Source organism: Labeo rohita, chromosome 1 (genome assembly GCF_022985175.1).
Source record: "Labeo rohita strain BAU-BD-2019 chromosome 1, IGBB_LRoh.1.0, whole genome shotgun sequence".
In the NCBI taxonomy this organism is placed as follows: domain Eukaryota; kingdom Metazoa; phylum Chordata; class Actinopteri; order Cypriniformes; family Cyprinidae; genus Labeo; species Labeo rohita.
The window spans coordinates 32564762-32580214 of record NC_066869.1 but is presented as its reverse complement, the minus strand read 5'-3'; the positions used below and the strand labels follow the sequence as shown (position 1 = coordinate 32580214).

The following is a 15453-nucleotide window of genomic DNA, read 5'->3' as shown; positions in this document are numbered from 1 at the left end:
TTTTGTGAAGAATACATGCATGTTTGTTATAAAATTTGGTAAACCTTGGTTGCTTGTCATAAAAAAAATGCTCCTGCATTTTTCTCTTCAGTGTTTTTGCCTCAGGCAAACTTAAAAGGTCAGATGTCCGTGTATCACGTTTGTTTTATAACATTTCTGCTTCCAAAATGGAGGACGTCAAACTTTTATTTCTGATCTAATTATTTTTTGTTCCTTTCATGAGATTAGATCAGATACGTGTTGCCAACATCACTGTCCTCTTGTTGTATTCGAATTAATACGTAGCAATCTCTTTAAAGATAAACACTCAAGTAATAGGTTTTCTTCAAATAACTAGACATTTGTCTTTTCCACTTTGTTAAAAATAAATTGCCTCTATGCGAAAGTTTTAAATAATTACATTTTCTTTCTTTCTTTCTTTCTTTCTTTCTTTCTTTTAGCTGTATTCTTTCATAGGTTTCACTTGTTAGTTACAGCAGTCGAGAGGTAAAACTCTGTAATCAACAAGGTCTGCAATTAAAATAACATAAATAATAACAAACTTTGCTTTCCGCACAATATCAACAGTATTTTTGAACTCGACGCTGTAGTGGCGATGCTCGAAAGAACCCCATTTATGCGTTATAAAGAAAAAAGTTTGCATGGGGGCACAGCCTTTAGAGAGTTGCGTTTATTTATCATAAAACATCATAAACGTAACGAAAATATCTTATTTACAAAAAAAAAGAGAACTTAGAAATGTATGTAAACCAAAAAGTAAACACGTTACTATTGCGTTGAGCGCATACCCAGAAAACGGACGACTTCATTATCTTTCTTCAATTTTAGGCTCCTTTTAGCCATCATTCACCGTGCTAAAGAACACATATTTTGAATATGTTAAATAATTGAATTGTATCTAGCTGTAATGCTGTGTTCAGACACTTTTTAGAAGGATGAAATGATCATTAATGCTTCAGACTTAAAGTTGGGGTTTCTTTCCGTAGTTTTTGATAGGGTAGGCTAATGCGGCATTAAAAAAATGAACAACTGTGAAGCACAAATTTCCCACAGGAATTAAAAGTGCTTAAAATGTTTAATACTCTAAACAGCATACAAATCCACAAACAATAGCCTATTGTAAATTATTATTATTATTACAAATCGGAAGTGCATTAACTAGCCTAACTGCTGCGCTCATTCTTTTACTTTTTAAAATATATGAACCTGTCATATTATGTGATAAATATGTAGTTGAAGAAAAAAACATAGTGTTTAAATACGACTGAGAAATTCAACCACGTCCACATGGCCAGTCTGCCGTGCCACATCCAAAGGTCGTAAATTGTAATGATCTGTTGCGTTGGGATCGGCGTTAAAGCGGATTAAAAGCTGCACGGTGTCCATGAATCCTGTTCTGGCAGCATCGTGCAAAGGAGTGCTTCCTGTCCCGGGATCAGCCACATTAGGATCTGCTCCATATTCCAGCAGCAGGTGAGCCAAAGGCGTGTTACCCATCATCATCACCTGCGGCGAAAAAACACGTGTAATGAGTTCTCTCTCAGTCAAATATTGTCAATAATGTCTACTTTATGATGTAAAGAATTGTTCCTTTCTATATATATATATATGCAATATAAATGTTATATGTGCAATTTCTACTTTAAATGTCACTATTTGAGTACTGAGAAGCATATTTTTTTCGTTCTGTACGAATAATGTAGTGCATATTGTCGGCTATAGGACAGTAGGCTAATAAAATGAGACAATTCGCGGACAGTTTAACTGAATTTAATAATATAACAGCTCATGTTGTAACATTTGTTTTTATTAGGCTATTAGGCCTACTTGATATTGTTTTTAGTTTAGTGCGTATCATGTGCACTTCGTAATAATCCAGCCTGATCTCTTAGACATATTTCGTTAAAATGACAAAGATTATAATATTTTACCAATTAGCCCGAAAGCTAAATACAGTATATGCCTAATCGTATCTACATTTTCTTGTTTTCTTGATTTTTTGCTGTCTTTGTGTCTCCTCGTTTTAAGCTTGCTAAACTATTACATCGTCTCAGGCATTTTATTTTACCTCATTTTTTACATCCCGTGCAAAATGCGGAGTTGTCACACCATCATTTGAATATGAACAAATGAATCATTTGAACTAGAAGTGGGCTACGAGGTGAAATTACAACATGACCATCGCCCACTTGAATTCACAGCAGTTGTGAAAAAAAAAAAAAGATGTTTTGCAAGACAAAAAACTTTACGTCTGGTTTATAATATTTGCAGTTACCTCACTGAGACAGGATGGTGAATGCTGATAGGGGATATTTTTTAAAGTAAATATAATAATAAAACAATATGATTTGCAGGACAAATTTTTACGTCTGGATTATAATATTTGCAGTTACCTCACTGAGACAGGATGGTGAATTTTGATGGGAGATAATTAAAAAAAACTAAATATAATACATTTTTTTCCTCTTTATTTTTAGTTTTATTCTAAAGATAAATGCTATTGTTTGTACAAAAACTGTACTTTCAACATTTTTAAACCCTCCCCATAATACAATAAATATGCAACCTGGTAGTAACAGAACTCTCTTGAGATTCATTTACAGTTTAACAATAGCCTAAACTGTAGCTAATAGGCTAGATTTATAAACTACCGAAATGCGACGTTGAAACACTCCACAGTCTGTGAAACTCACATAAGACCTACTTTTAAAGTAGCTACAATTTATAGAATGGGATTAATTTCTTATTTTGAAGCACATTATTTTAGATATGGTCTTTTGTAAGTGAGAATTTTCTATCCATTTGCTAAAACATCATATCGCAACTATATTATTTAATACAAACGAAACAGCAAAGCTTCTATACTTTTTTTAACAAGAAAAATGTTGCAGGCTTAAATACCTCCAATACCTACGCCAAGGATAAATACATTATACACCTAAAGGATATATTTAAAATATTAATAATGTTCTAATACACTGTGGGAATTAATAATACTAAAATAGAATTTTAACGACATACTAAAGGTTATTAGAATTGCATTACAGTTCAAATATGCCGAAAATGTTTCCAATTAGTCTCACTACTCTGTAAGGATAACGTAAATATTAAAGAACAGTACAGTACTTATCCAAGTAAATAAAAAATAGGCTATATAAATGGAAATTAAATCATATATTAAACCGAATGTGAAAAAAATAATCAGGCAAATTCTTACGTCTTACGTAATATAAAATAGTCTGACATTTCGTAAAATATTTTCTTTAAGTGGCTTTGAATTTTTATATTTAATATTGCACATCTGCAGTCCGTCTTATGCATGCATGTTTTACTTGTTTACTTATTCTTAAAACCTACCTGTATAGGTGTTCTTCCGAATTTGTTAACCCCGTTGACATTCACTCCGTTAGATAGTAAAAACTGAACATGATAAGTGTTTCCAGTGGCGGCTGCTTTGGTCAGTTCATCCTCGGGATGCATCATCTTCCTTATTAGTCCACTGAAGAATTTCGCTTTGACAGGTAAAAGCAATAAGGATGATAGGTTACTGCGAAAATAATCCGAGTTCACATTTCATTTTAATTTTCTCTGTCGCCAGACGAAAAGGGATCCTCTGAACTGTGTAGATGCGTTAAATCGACTCCTTTATAAAGGTGCTGTGCCTTAAATTTATTACACGTAGGGAGATATTTGTTCGGACTTGCCTCTGTTGTGAGCGTCATGGCAAACCGTGCTGCAGTAGAGCACGTACTGCGCATGCGCACTCAAACAGCTGATCCAGGAAGACCACAACAAGGCAGTAAGGAGAAAGTCTGTCAGTGTCTAAACGCTGGTATTAAAGATACTAAAATATCAGTCGCCAGAACGTGTTTTTTGTCGGTGTCAACAATCGTAATTCTCTAATATAGTTTAAACATTCAAGCAAATCAGACAGAAGCAGTAAGTGGCGTTTTGGTTAGGCTCTTCGTAAAGAATGGGTAACGTTAGCCTACCCACCAGAAAAAAAACATTATTTTTTCAGAGTATGTATTTTTCAAAAATACAGACGCGATGCTGGAGCTAATAATGATGACTCACTTACCATCCCACATAATTGAACTAGATGTAGAAATGATCTGTTCTGTACAGAGTATTGATTACACTGCTATTTAAATAGTATTTCTTTATTTAGTCATTATTCAGTCAGTCCAAGATTGGACGCCTACTTTGAGCAACATCATTCATAATAAAACATACATTTAGGTTACATTTACATACATCGGTTGTTTTACATACACAGTTTTTTTCCTCAAGTGTTTGATTATTTGCACACATACGACATCTGCACGGTATAAAGGACGGGGAATTCCAGGGTTGCTGCATTTATTCTGTATTCCGGCCTGCTTTCAGGACGAATTCTGTTTTACCCGCATTGCTGTACACTATATGAAAACTCGACCTTAAAAACACCAAGACTGCAGCAAGTAGTTTCTTTTGTGCTTCGTTTGGTTGTTGTGAGTATTGATTAAGATTTACTGTTCTTTTATGTCAGTGAGAATAGTTAAACCAGTACAAAATTATATACAAACTGAACTAGGCTACATGATCAATCTGCTAAACTTTTACAGAATGTGTAACTGATTTTTGATATCAGTTACCACTTGTGTGTAGCATGTTAACTGTAGTAAATTTATTATATGACTAATGCAGGCATATGAATACATATTTAACTGTCCATATTTTCAGTAAAGATAGCCATAACAGCAACAATGCAAATTCAATTGGAATGATTTCACTCAATGCAATGTAATTACAGTGTAATTACTGAATAGTAACACCCATGAATTAAAATAATTATTAAAGCAATACGTGTTCGATAAAAAAAATAAAATAAAATAACCACACTAGTAACAACATGCCACCCAGGGCCTTCTGTGCCTTTTTTACTCCACAAATTTAATCCACAAATCTTTCACTGATGAAAACATTGATTTTCAGCATAATGCAATGTCACAGATGACTTTTTTTTTTTTTCAGAAACACAAAATTAGATCAATTGACCTCAAAACTGTTTTGATCAATTCAAACAAATATTGATATTCAGATGAAATGACAAAATTAAGAGCAAAGCAATTCATCAAATATGTTGAGATGAGATTTTGTCCATGGTCGAGAGAAAAAAATTATGTGGGTGGCTGTCTTTTACTTAGTAGCACTGTTTTGCATTATATAGGGGAGCATGGGGTGAGCTTAGCCAATTTAATAAAACCAACCAGAGGAAGATTATTTTGTTCCTTTAGGTTCATAAAACATCCTGCATTTTTTTTTTTTTTTGAAAATCACTGTTTTTTTTTCCTTTCATTTTCTCCCTCCTTGTTCAAAAATGTACACGTCATTGCCCAAAAGTTTCTGTCATGTTAATGTTATGGTATTTCCTGCATTTGGTGGTAGGTATTGTACTTAATGAACGTTTATTAAAAGTGCACTCAGTAATATTGTCCTCATTAAAAACACTTACACAAGTAAACATGACTAAAAAATATTTTCTGCTACATGTAGTTTGTGGCCATTTTACATCTTTGTTGACAGATGTAGTATCTCGATCTAGCAGGAAAAAAAAAATCTCCAGTTTCTGTAAGCAACATTTAAGATTGTGCATTTAATTGTGATATAGTGCCAGATTCTTTCTTGAAAGTGTGAAATTGATTTTTACCCCCCACTTACTGCTGCTGTTCATGTCACAGGTCAGGATAGTTGCTAGAAAATGATTTGAGGAAGTGCTCATGCATGTGATGCCTTCGGTGTGATGACATTGACTTTCTTGGTGGGGTGATCTGGCACAGTCCTCAGTCTTTCAACTTTCTGACCATTTTTTGAAACCACCATCATATACAGCCTCATTTTGACCTTGTTCAAATGAACAAATAAACATGATGTTGCTTGGGAACAATGGGGTCTCTGTGAGCATTTGTAAAGCAGCACTAGGCCATCTGCAGCGAGAGTTACTTTGAATTAGAAAAAGAGAAAGTGATTCAGTCACATGCACACTGCTTAACGGTCTTTGAGTGTTCAGAAACAGCCCTCCTCTTGATTCTATAAAGCCTACTTTTTCATATTTGATATGCAGATTTCTAAGGCTTCTACATTATAAACAATCAATACTTTGCTGAACACAAAAATCAAATTAAAACCTTGTTGTACACAGTCTACAGTCTACTGCGCTCTGGCTGATAGTTTATACTTTTTAGCATGTAAAAGACTATAATTTATATGGCCAAAAATATGATGATTTCTCTCTCTCTCTCTCTCTCTCTCTCTCTCTCTCATTTTAGCATTTTGTGCCTTTTAATAAAACTGAGGTTTCCCTTTCAAGAATAAGTGCCTCTATATTCTCCTTTATTATAATAAGCCATAAAAGCCTGGTGCATCAAATATCATGGTTAGCAAAAAAAATTATTTATTTATTTTTATTTTTTATTTTTAAGGGGGACTTTCATATGTTTCAGGTTTCACTTCCCCCTAAATCAGCTTCATGGGCCTAATTTATTTATGCTGATGTTTGAGTTTAACACAGTTTTAGCTGTGTTGTGAAATGAAAGTTTTAATTTGATTTAGAAATGCATTCTGGTATTTAGGTCCGGTCCTCTGTCTGGGCCCCTATGAATCATCTTTTTGCCACATGTAAATATTTATGTATGTATAAATAATTTTGTATAATAAATTTTTACAAATATTTTGATATGGTTGTTTTTTTTTCTTCTTTTCCCCAAGCTGCTGTTGTCGTGTAATATTCAAAATTACACTACATGTTGATTACACGTTAATTCATCATTAAAGGGGTCATCAGATGCAAAGTTTACATTTACATGTTGTTTGAACATTAATGTGTGTTGTCAGTGTATGTACACATCTACCCTATAATGATGAAAATCCATGCAGTGGTTTTTAACTAATCTGTAAAAACAATACCCCCTTTTTCAAATTGAGCCATTCTCAGATGCCTATCGGTGTGAAGCCACCGTCTTACCTCAGACCCGCCTAAATCAGCTGTAACAGTCCGATCTCCATTGTTTTGATGCCGGAGCAGGGATGTAAATTAGACAAGAATATCTCCGAATCTTTGCGATCACCTTTCCTAATAATATGCTAGTTAGCAAGTTTAGCGGCTAAATGCGGCTGAAGTAAACAGGCTTGTCACTCCACAAAGGCGGGGCGAGCAGAGCTTATTAACATTTAAAGCAACCTTGACCAGAACAGGATGATTTTTGCAGAGCTGATTTTGACAAGGTAAAACTTCTATTTACACTACCATTGAGAAATTTTAACCAAAGCATGTTATAGACTTTTCATTAAGACCCTAAAGAATCATATCAACTTGTGGAAAAAGGGGCATTCCATGACCCCCTTTAAATAATCATTATACAATAGAAAATATGATATTAGTATGGTATTGCATTTAAGTATTTTTTATTATTTTATATTTTTTCATTTAAGTTTGTATGCGGTTATGTGAAGCAACTTGTGCGGAATTTACTAGCTTAGCAAGCTAATGTGCATGAGCAACAATTCTGACAGGATGTGACACGATCGAATCAGACGTGCCTTGCTGCCCTCTGATTTCTGTATGCTGCCTGCAGAGGCAGTATTTTTCAGCTTTCAGACACAACATATCTGCCTCAGGCTGCGATCAAGCACTTGATAGAATGCCCAAAGCAAGTTCAGTCTGTGAAATCCTTTGTGGTCCTTTTTTTTTTTTTTTTTTTTTTTGAGCTCCACCTTGTCTCCCTTCTTGTGTCCCAGGACCTCAATTTGAAAACCACTGGCTTTGACAGTTCATCACATTAAAATCTCAGGAGCAAAATTCTCAACTAAAACATTTTGTAGAAAAAACATGGAAATTTAAACAAATGTATCATTATCTTAGTGACATCTGTTTTTAAAGAGAGGTCAGTTCAATATTAAAACATATATAAGTGTGTGTTTTAATATTGAACTAGCCTCTCTCTCTCTATATATACATACATACATACATGAATATCTATATCTATATCTATATCTATATCTATCTATATATATCTATATATATATATATATATATATATATATAAATTTTGAATTTACATTTACATTTAGTTATTTAGCATACGCTTTTATCCAAAGCGACTTACAAAATTAGGACAATGGAAGCAATCAAAATCAACAAAAGAGCATTAATATGCAAGTGCTATGACAAGTCTCAGTTAGCCTAATCCAGTACACGTAGGTGTTTTTTTGTTTGTTTGTTTGTTTGTTAAATATGTAATAAATACAAAGAAAACAAATATAATAGAAAAAGAACAGAGAAAGCTAGTGTTAGAGGGTTTTTTTAAAAAAAGAAAACAAGCCATTAGAAAACTAATAGTGTACAAGTCTTAGGGTCAAGGATTTTTTTTACAACTAGATAAAATAGAAATAGAATAGAGAGTGCTAGAGTTAGAGGGTCAAATTAAGATGTAAGATTTACATCACAAGCTAATTTAATTTGTTGACTGACTGCAGTTATTAAACATTTATTGAAGAGTATATGCTTTGAGTGAGAGAAAAGTTCTATATAAATAAACTATGTATAAAATACAAACTTGTATTTTGTAGTTTTCACTGCATCTTGATTTTTCAGTGCACAGTGTATAAATAGTGCAAACACAGCACTTTTAAATCACATATAAATAGGGAATTATCAACATTATAGATTATGTGCTGGTTAGGAAACAATTAGACTGAGATCAGAGTCATGTGAACATGTAATAAACATATAACCTGTAGAACTAGGAGACATATCAGAAGTGGGATCGAATGGTCTGTGGTGGGGAGGAAAGTGCACAGGAAGCTACTCTAAAAATGTTGGAGCTGAGAGCATCTCACAGCTGTTCTTGGGAATGTCCCATGTCCCATCCTAGAGTACACTGCCCTGCTATAGGCGTTACCTACGCTGCAAAAAGTTATTTTTGCTGTTTGTGTAATTTACTTTGGTTACCATGAAAGTTATTGTGGTTTGTGTTGAAGAGTGGAGGTTGTGGTTGAGGATGACTGAATGATGATGACATTATATAGTGTTTATTGTTTGCATTCCAATATGGTAATGTCAGTGCTGTGAAAATGACAAACTAAACTCCAAAAACATTTAATTAAATCTAAATTATGTTTGTTAATTTAACACTTTTTACTAAAACTTGCAAAAGAAAATTTAAGAACATTTTAATAAAATAATTTACTCCTTAATACTAATTAAAAAGTAAATAATCTATTTAAATACTATGTACTATTTAAAAACATAGGACTGTACATTTAACACTTTAATCTAATTAATCAGTTGTGAAAAAAATAAAATAAAATACATAACACAATTAATGCACCCGCCCCAGAGTAGGTCATTTTACATTTCATAGTTGATTAGTGACTAACATGAAACAGGCTAACAGTTCTCCGCGTGATGTAACCTATAGAATGCAGTTATGCTTATGCCCCTAAAATGTAAGATGTTTCTGATTCATTTCTGAATAAATCCTCCTTTGCAACCAATGATTCAATAAATGGCCCATTCATATAGAGTGCTATTAGGGCCTACTTCATTCTTGAATGAATCGTTTGAACAAATGGAATGTATGAATCACTCAATGACTTACTTGTTAAGACATTTACTGCCACCTACTGGTATATATATATACACACACACACACACACACACACACAGTATATATACATGCTCTTAATGCATTGTGTTTCCTTCTGAAGCATCAGTGAACGTTTGAACCTTCTGTAATAGTTGCATACGAGTCCCTCAGATAAAAGATGAATCTCAAAATCATACAGTCATTGTTGGAAAGGGTTCAAACACACAAAAATGTGGGAAAATAAATCAAAGAATCTGTGGGACCTGAAGGACTTTTCTAAAGAACAGCGGACTATAACTGTTCAGGACAAACAAGGGACTCATGAACAACTATCACTAAACAAAAACAAACAAACAAAAAACAGGTGTGGATCATTCGGTTAACAACACAGTTTTAAGAATCAACTGTATTTAAACTTTTGAACAGGGTTGTTTTTATAAATTCAACTAATATTTTCTCTTGTGGACTATAAATAAACGTCTTTTATGTGAAATACCTTATTCAGGTCAGTACTAAATAAAAAAATTACATGCACTTTGTATTAAGAAATAGCTTTAGCTAAATGTCATCAGTCTCTTAAAAAGGATATCTTTAGCAGAATTTATAGGCAGCCATACATTAAAAAAATAAACGAATAGTTTAAGTGACATATAAGGGGCAGGCAAATCTAAAATGGAAGATAAAAATAGACTGCCTCCTACAAAGAAAATGCAGCATTCAAATACAGCAGTGGTGATTGGAAAATGTGGAAAATCTTACATGCATATTTTTATATTTATGTTTTAATAACAAGAAGAATAACAACGTGCAGTAACCAGTATAACTGTTTACACTACTTCATTCATAATTCACTAACACTAACTTCATTTATAATTAAGAATTATCTTATTATTAATTATTATTAACAGCAAGACACACCAATCTGCAATATCAAGCAGCAAAACGAGTTTTCCATAAGATCCATAAGATTTACAAATGGCCGTGCCCGCTCTTACGGCAAAAATAAGGTGGACAGTACCTGTAGTTAAAATTGGGCAAGCACATGACGTAAAACCAGAAAAACCTGTCAAGATGTACTACCACCATAGAAAATGTGCAAAACCATAGGTAGGTCTTGTCAGGTAGGAAATATTTCCTGTCAGGTAGAAAAAAATCAGGATGTGGCTGATACTGTGAGGCAGGACTAGCCTACAACCTTACTTCTAACTCTAAAACAATGAATATATATATATATATATATATATATATCCTCCTATTTTAGAATGCTAAACACTTGTTATTGTAACAGTCTGGATGCCATGGCACTGTGCTGGCCACTAGATGGCAGGGCATCAATAAAGATGGCACAAGTAGAGTGCCCTTACACTGCACCTGTCTAATTATGCATTAGCTCGTAATATGCTACTTGCCAGCACTAGTCTCAGGTGAATGGCTTCAGTTTTTTTTCCATTCGTCCTCTCTGGCTAGCTTCATTCAATTAGGAGGGGGTGAGCTTTCGTCTACATATATCATCTGCACTAAAGTAGATGTGCATGTGCATGTAGGGGTGTATGTACTGTATATAAACAAACATTCAAAAGATTTTTTTAAATGAGTCTCTTATGCTCACTAAGGCTGTATTTATTTGACCATAAACACAATACTGTAAATATTATCACAGTGTAATGTAATAATGACTATTTTCTGTTTTGGTGTATTTTAAAGTGTAATTTATTCATGCTATAGCAATGATTCAAGAGTCACGTGATTCCTCAAAAATCATTCTAATATGCTGATTTCCTGCATGAGAACATTTCTTATTATTGTCAGAGCTGAAAGCTGCTTTATGTACTTATTTATTGGAAACCACAATATTTTTATATAAATATGTCACCCAGCAGATCTAAAGAACAGTTGCCTGTGTTTAATGGTAATTGGACAGTTGGGTAATGGAACAATCCTAAAAGTAGCTTTATTGAGCTAAATGCAACCATTTATACCGAATCAATTACCATATTATGAAATTTCTTTAGGCATACTATCATTTAAAGACAAAAGTAACATAGTTGTGAAAAGATGCTTTAAGGGCACGATTGTATCAAAGGTATTTAACTTTCTTTTTTATTGGAAGATGTGGAGATGGCAAGGGACCAATAAGTGTTTCTGCATTGGGGACACAAACCCTAAGGGTTCTTCAGAAAGGCGTTCAAAAATGTGTCTGATTTCACTAACTGTACCTCTAGAGGCACTGCTGGGCTTTTGTACAGGCGGTAAGGTGGCAATTAAGAAATAGCTTTAGCCAAATGTCATCAGTCTCTTAAAAAGAATATCTTTAGCTGAATTTATAGGCAGCCATACATTGAAAAAATAAACGATTAATTTAAGTGACATATAAGGGGCAGGCAAATCTAAAATGAAAGATATTATGAAAATAGACTGCCTCCAACAAAGAAAATGCAGCGTTCAAATACAGCAGTGATGATTGGAAAAAGTGTGTTAACTTTAAATGTGTATTTTTTTGACTGAAACATAGCAGCATATGCAATATAATATGTTTCTCAATTAAAACTCTAAATAACTTTCAAAGATTTGATGCTACTACAAATCTCTAAAACTGAAGGGCTTTTGTGAAATATGCAATGGATGGTCTGTGAGCTATGAGTGTGTTGTCTGAGGCTTAGACTAGCGGGCTGGTGATGGTGGGAATTGGCTTTAAGGGGCTGGTGAATCATGGTGGAGATGTGATTAGAGGGTCGAAGTGGTAAAAGGACTATAGGGGGATCCTTCAGGGTACAGGAACTGTATAGACTAATGTTTGAATCCTTAATTATCACCAGGGGCTCAGTGATGTGCAATAGACAGAGGACTGTTTTGAAAGTAAAAGGCTATTTAAGTGTGTGAGCATATGCACACATACAGAAGAAAAAAGGCCTGAGAGTGGGGTGTTAGAAAAGAAAAGAAAAAAAAAAAACTTTTAAAATACTTTTCAGTAGCAGACATAAATAAATAAAATATACTTATACATAAAATAAGGTTCTAAAGAAGGGTTTTTGCAGAGAATGGTATATATGAAGAGTTCAGATGCAAAACCAGCTAAAAGCTATCTCGGTTAAAAATGAGATAATGATACTGAGTGAATGTTCCTGACAGATAGTATGCGTCCATCAAATACTTTTACTTCAAACTCACTAAATTCCAGCCTCAGCCCAATCAGAAGTACCAGTACTTACATAGAAACCTATACAAAGTAGCCAGAAAGAAATGCTCATTTAAAGAAATACGTCAGATGGATTTAGAGGCCTTTGCATCTGAACTCTTCATATATATATATAAAACAGAAAGAAACATTTTGGGTGAACTTTTCAGTAAACAGTTCTTAAAAGAACCATTTTTTTTAAATATGAAGAACATTTATTTAAATAATCTAAAGAGCCTTTTCCATTGTAAAGAATATGTTTTGAAATGGAAAGTTCTATGAAGGTTTATACACTTTTATTTCCATAAATAAGTCTAAGTTTAAAAATGTACAAGAACATAAAAAAAAACATTAAGCGCGCAATGAAAATGTATCAAATAATGTGTTTTTCCTTGATAAAAAGATACAAGGAGACATCTACAAGTGATTTAATTTATTTAAATTTATTTAATTTATTCATATTTACTTAATTAAATCATAGACTTTTGAAGTTCAGTAGGCACATTAGGTTGTATCGTGATTTTTTTTTGCACACATGCTCCTAAATATATTTTACATGCATATTTTTATATTTATGTCTTAATAACAAGAAGAACAACAACGTACAGTAACCAGTATAACTGTTTACACTACTTCATTAATAATTCACTAACACTAACTTTGTTTATAATTAAGATAATACATTAAAATAAAACAGTGAGACACACCAATTTGCAATATCAAGCAGCAAAACGGGTTTTGTACAGCTACAAATAGCTGGATGTGGATGAGACCGGATACCAGACCCATAAGATTTACAAATGGCCGTGCCCACTCTTACGGCAAAAATAAGGTGGATAGTACCTGTAGTTAAAATTGGGCAAGCACATGACGTAAAACCAGAAAAACCTGTCAAGATGTACTACCACCATAGAAAATGTGCAAAACCATAGGTAGGTCTTGTCAGGTAGGAAATATTTCCTGTCAGGTAGAAAAAAATCAGAATGTGGCTGATACTATGAGGCAGGACTAGCCTACAGCCTTAATTCCAGCTCTAAAACAATATAAAAATATATGGATAAGTCATCCTGAAGGTAGGTCAGATTTTCACAGGGGCAAATCTTTCAACAGATTTCCAAACCTCTTTTCCTTCAGCTGATGCAAAACCACACATCGCAAAACCTAGCTGTTGTCCATGATTATTGTGTATTCCCAATGGATGTGAAGCAACCATATCATTCTTGGGTAGGGACTCTGTTTACAAATCGGACCAATCACATCTGTTGTGGTCTGCGAGAATGCAACATGTAGCTACATTTTTGATTAGATGTACGTCAGGCTAAGGCGTAGGCTAAACCGCAACCATTGTAGCTATGCAGAGCCAGTGTTCTTGGCCCACCATAGTATAAATCAGCTTTAGGAAGGCTGCTTATGCATTTACATGGCCAAATAAGGTGAATTCTCCGGCAGGACTGTTAAATTACTACTAAACAGTATATGAAAAAAACAGCTTCTGTGTTAATATGTGACCCTGGACCACAAAACCAGTCTTAAGTCGCTGGGGTATATTTGTAGCAATAGCCAAAAATACACTGTATGGGTCAAAATTATTGATTTTTATTTTATGCCAAAAAACATTAGGAAATTAAGTAAAGATCATGTTCCATTAAGATATTTTGTAAAATTCCTACTGTAAATATATCAAAACTTAATTTTTGATTAGTAATATGCACTGCTAAGAACTTCATTTGGACAACTTTAAAGGCGATTTTCTCAATATTTTGATTTTTTGGCACCCTCAGATTACATATATTGAAATAGTTGTATAGTTGTCTCGGCCAAATATTGTCTTATCCTAACAAATACACCATACATCAATGGAAAGCTTATATATTCAGCTTTCTGATGATGTATAAATCTCAATTTCGAAAAATTGACCCTTATGACTGGCTTTGTGGTCCAGGGTCACATATTGATGTTTACGAACACTTTCTATAAAACCTGTGAATATGCAGTTCTTTTCCTACCAGCTTTCCATTAACTTCTATTGTCTTAACACTCTACACACATTTTACTTAACTATTTGCCAGACATCATTTTTAAATTTAAATGCTATTACTAAAGTTAATTCAGAAATCAAATAAGAATAAATTGTAGGTATCATTTTTTAGGTAAAATACTTTGTACTATTACATCATACAAATTTGTACAAAGTCACAACCTCATAAGCTACATTTTCCTGTGAGATCAAATTGGGGCTCCATAGCATTAAATGAACACTTTCTAGTGTAAGATAAAATGATTACACAAAGTAGGTGCTGAATGGATGTAAAGAGACATGTTTGGCTATGCATGTATCTCAGTGCTTGGTTTCATATATGAAGCATCTTGCTCAAACATGTCAGCTTCTGTTTGTTTTTGTTTGCTTAAGCTTCTTTTTTTGTATGTGTGTCTGTGTTTGTGGCAGTAATTTTTGATGGTAGTAAGGTTAGGGTGAAAGCAATGAGAGGTGGGGGGAGTGGAAATGTGTGTGGCTCTTGTGGAAGTGTCAGCTGCTGCGTTCATTGACAGTGTCAATGCACCCGCCGCCCCGGGAGCGCCAGCAGGCTCGCAAAGACAGACAGCATGAATTAATCCCAGGAGAGTGTGCGTGACAGTTTGACAGTGCTG

The 15453-nt window shown here is 33.8% G+C and overlaps 1 protein-coding gene across 1 annotated transcript; it reads right to left on the bottom strand.

Moving 5' to 3' along the window:
• Window positions 1–781: 781 nt before the first annotated feature.
• Window positions 782–3728, bottom strand: cdkn2a/b (cyclin-dependent kinase inhibitor 2A/B (p15, inhibits CDK4)). The gene is made up of 2 exons (XM_051117387.1): window positions 3358–3728; window positions 782–1506 (listed from the first exon to the last, which is right to left on the bottom strand). The coding sequence occupies exons 1-2, from the start codon at window positions 3481–3483 to the stop codon at window positions 1255–1257; spliced, it is 378 nt and encodes a 125-aa protein (XP_050973344.1). The 5' UTR covers window positions 3484–3728; the 3' UTR covers window positions 782–1254.
• Window positions 3729–15453: the final 11725 nt, after the last annotated feature.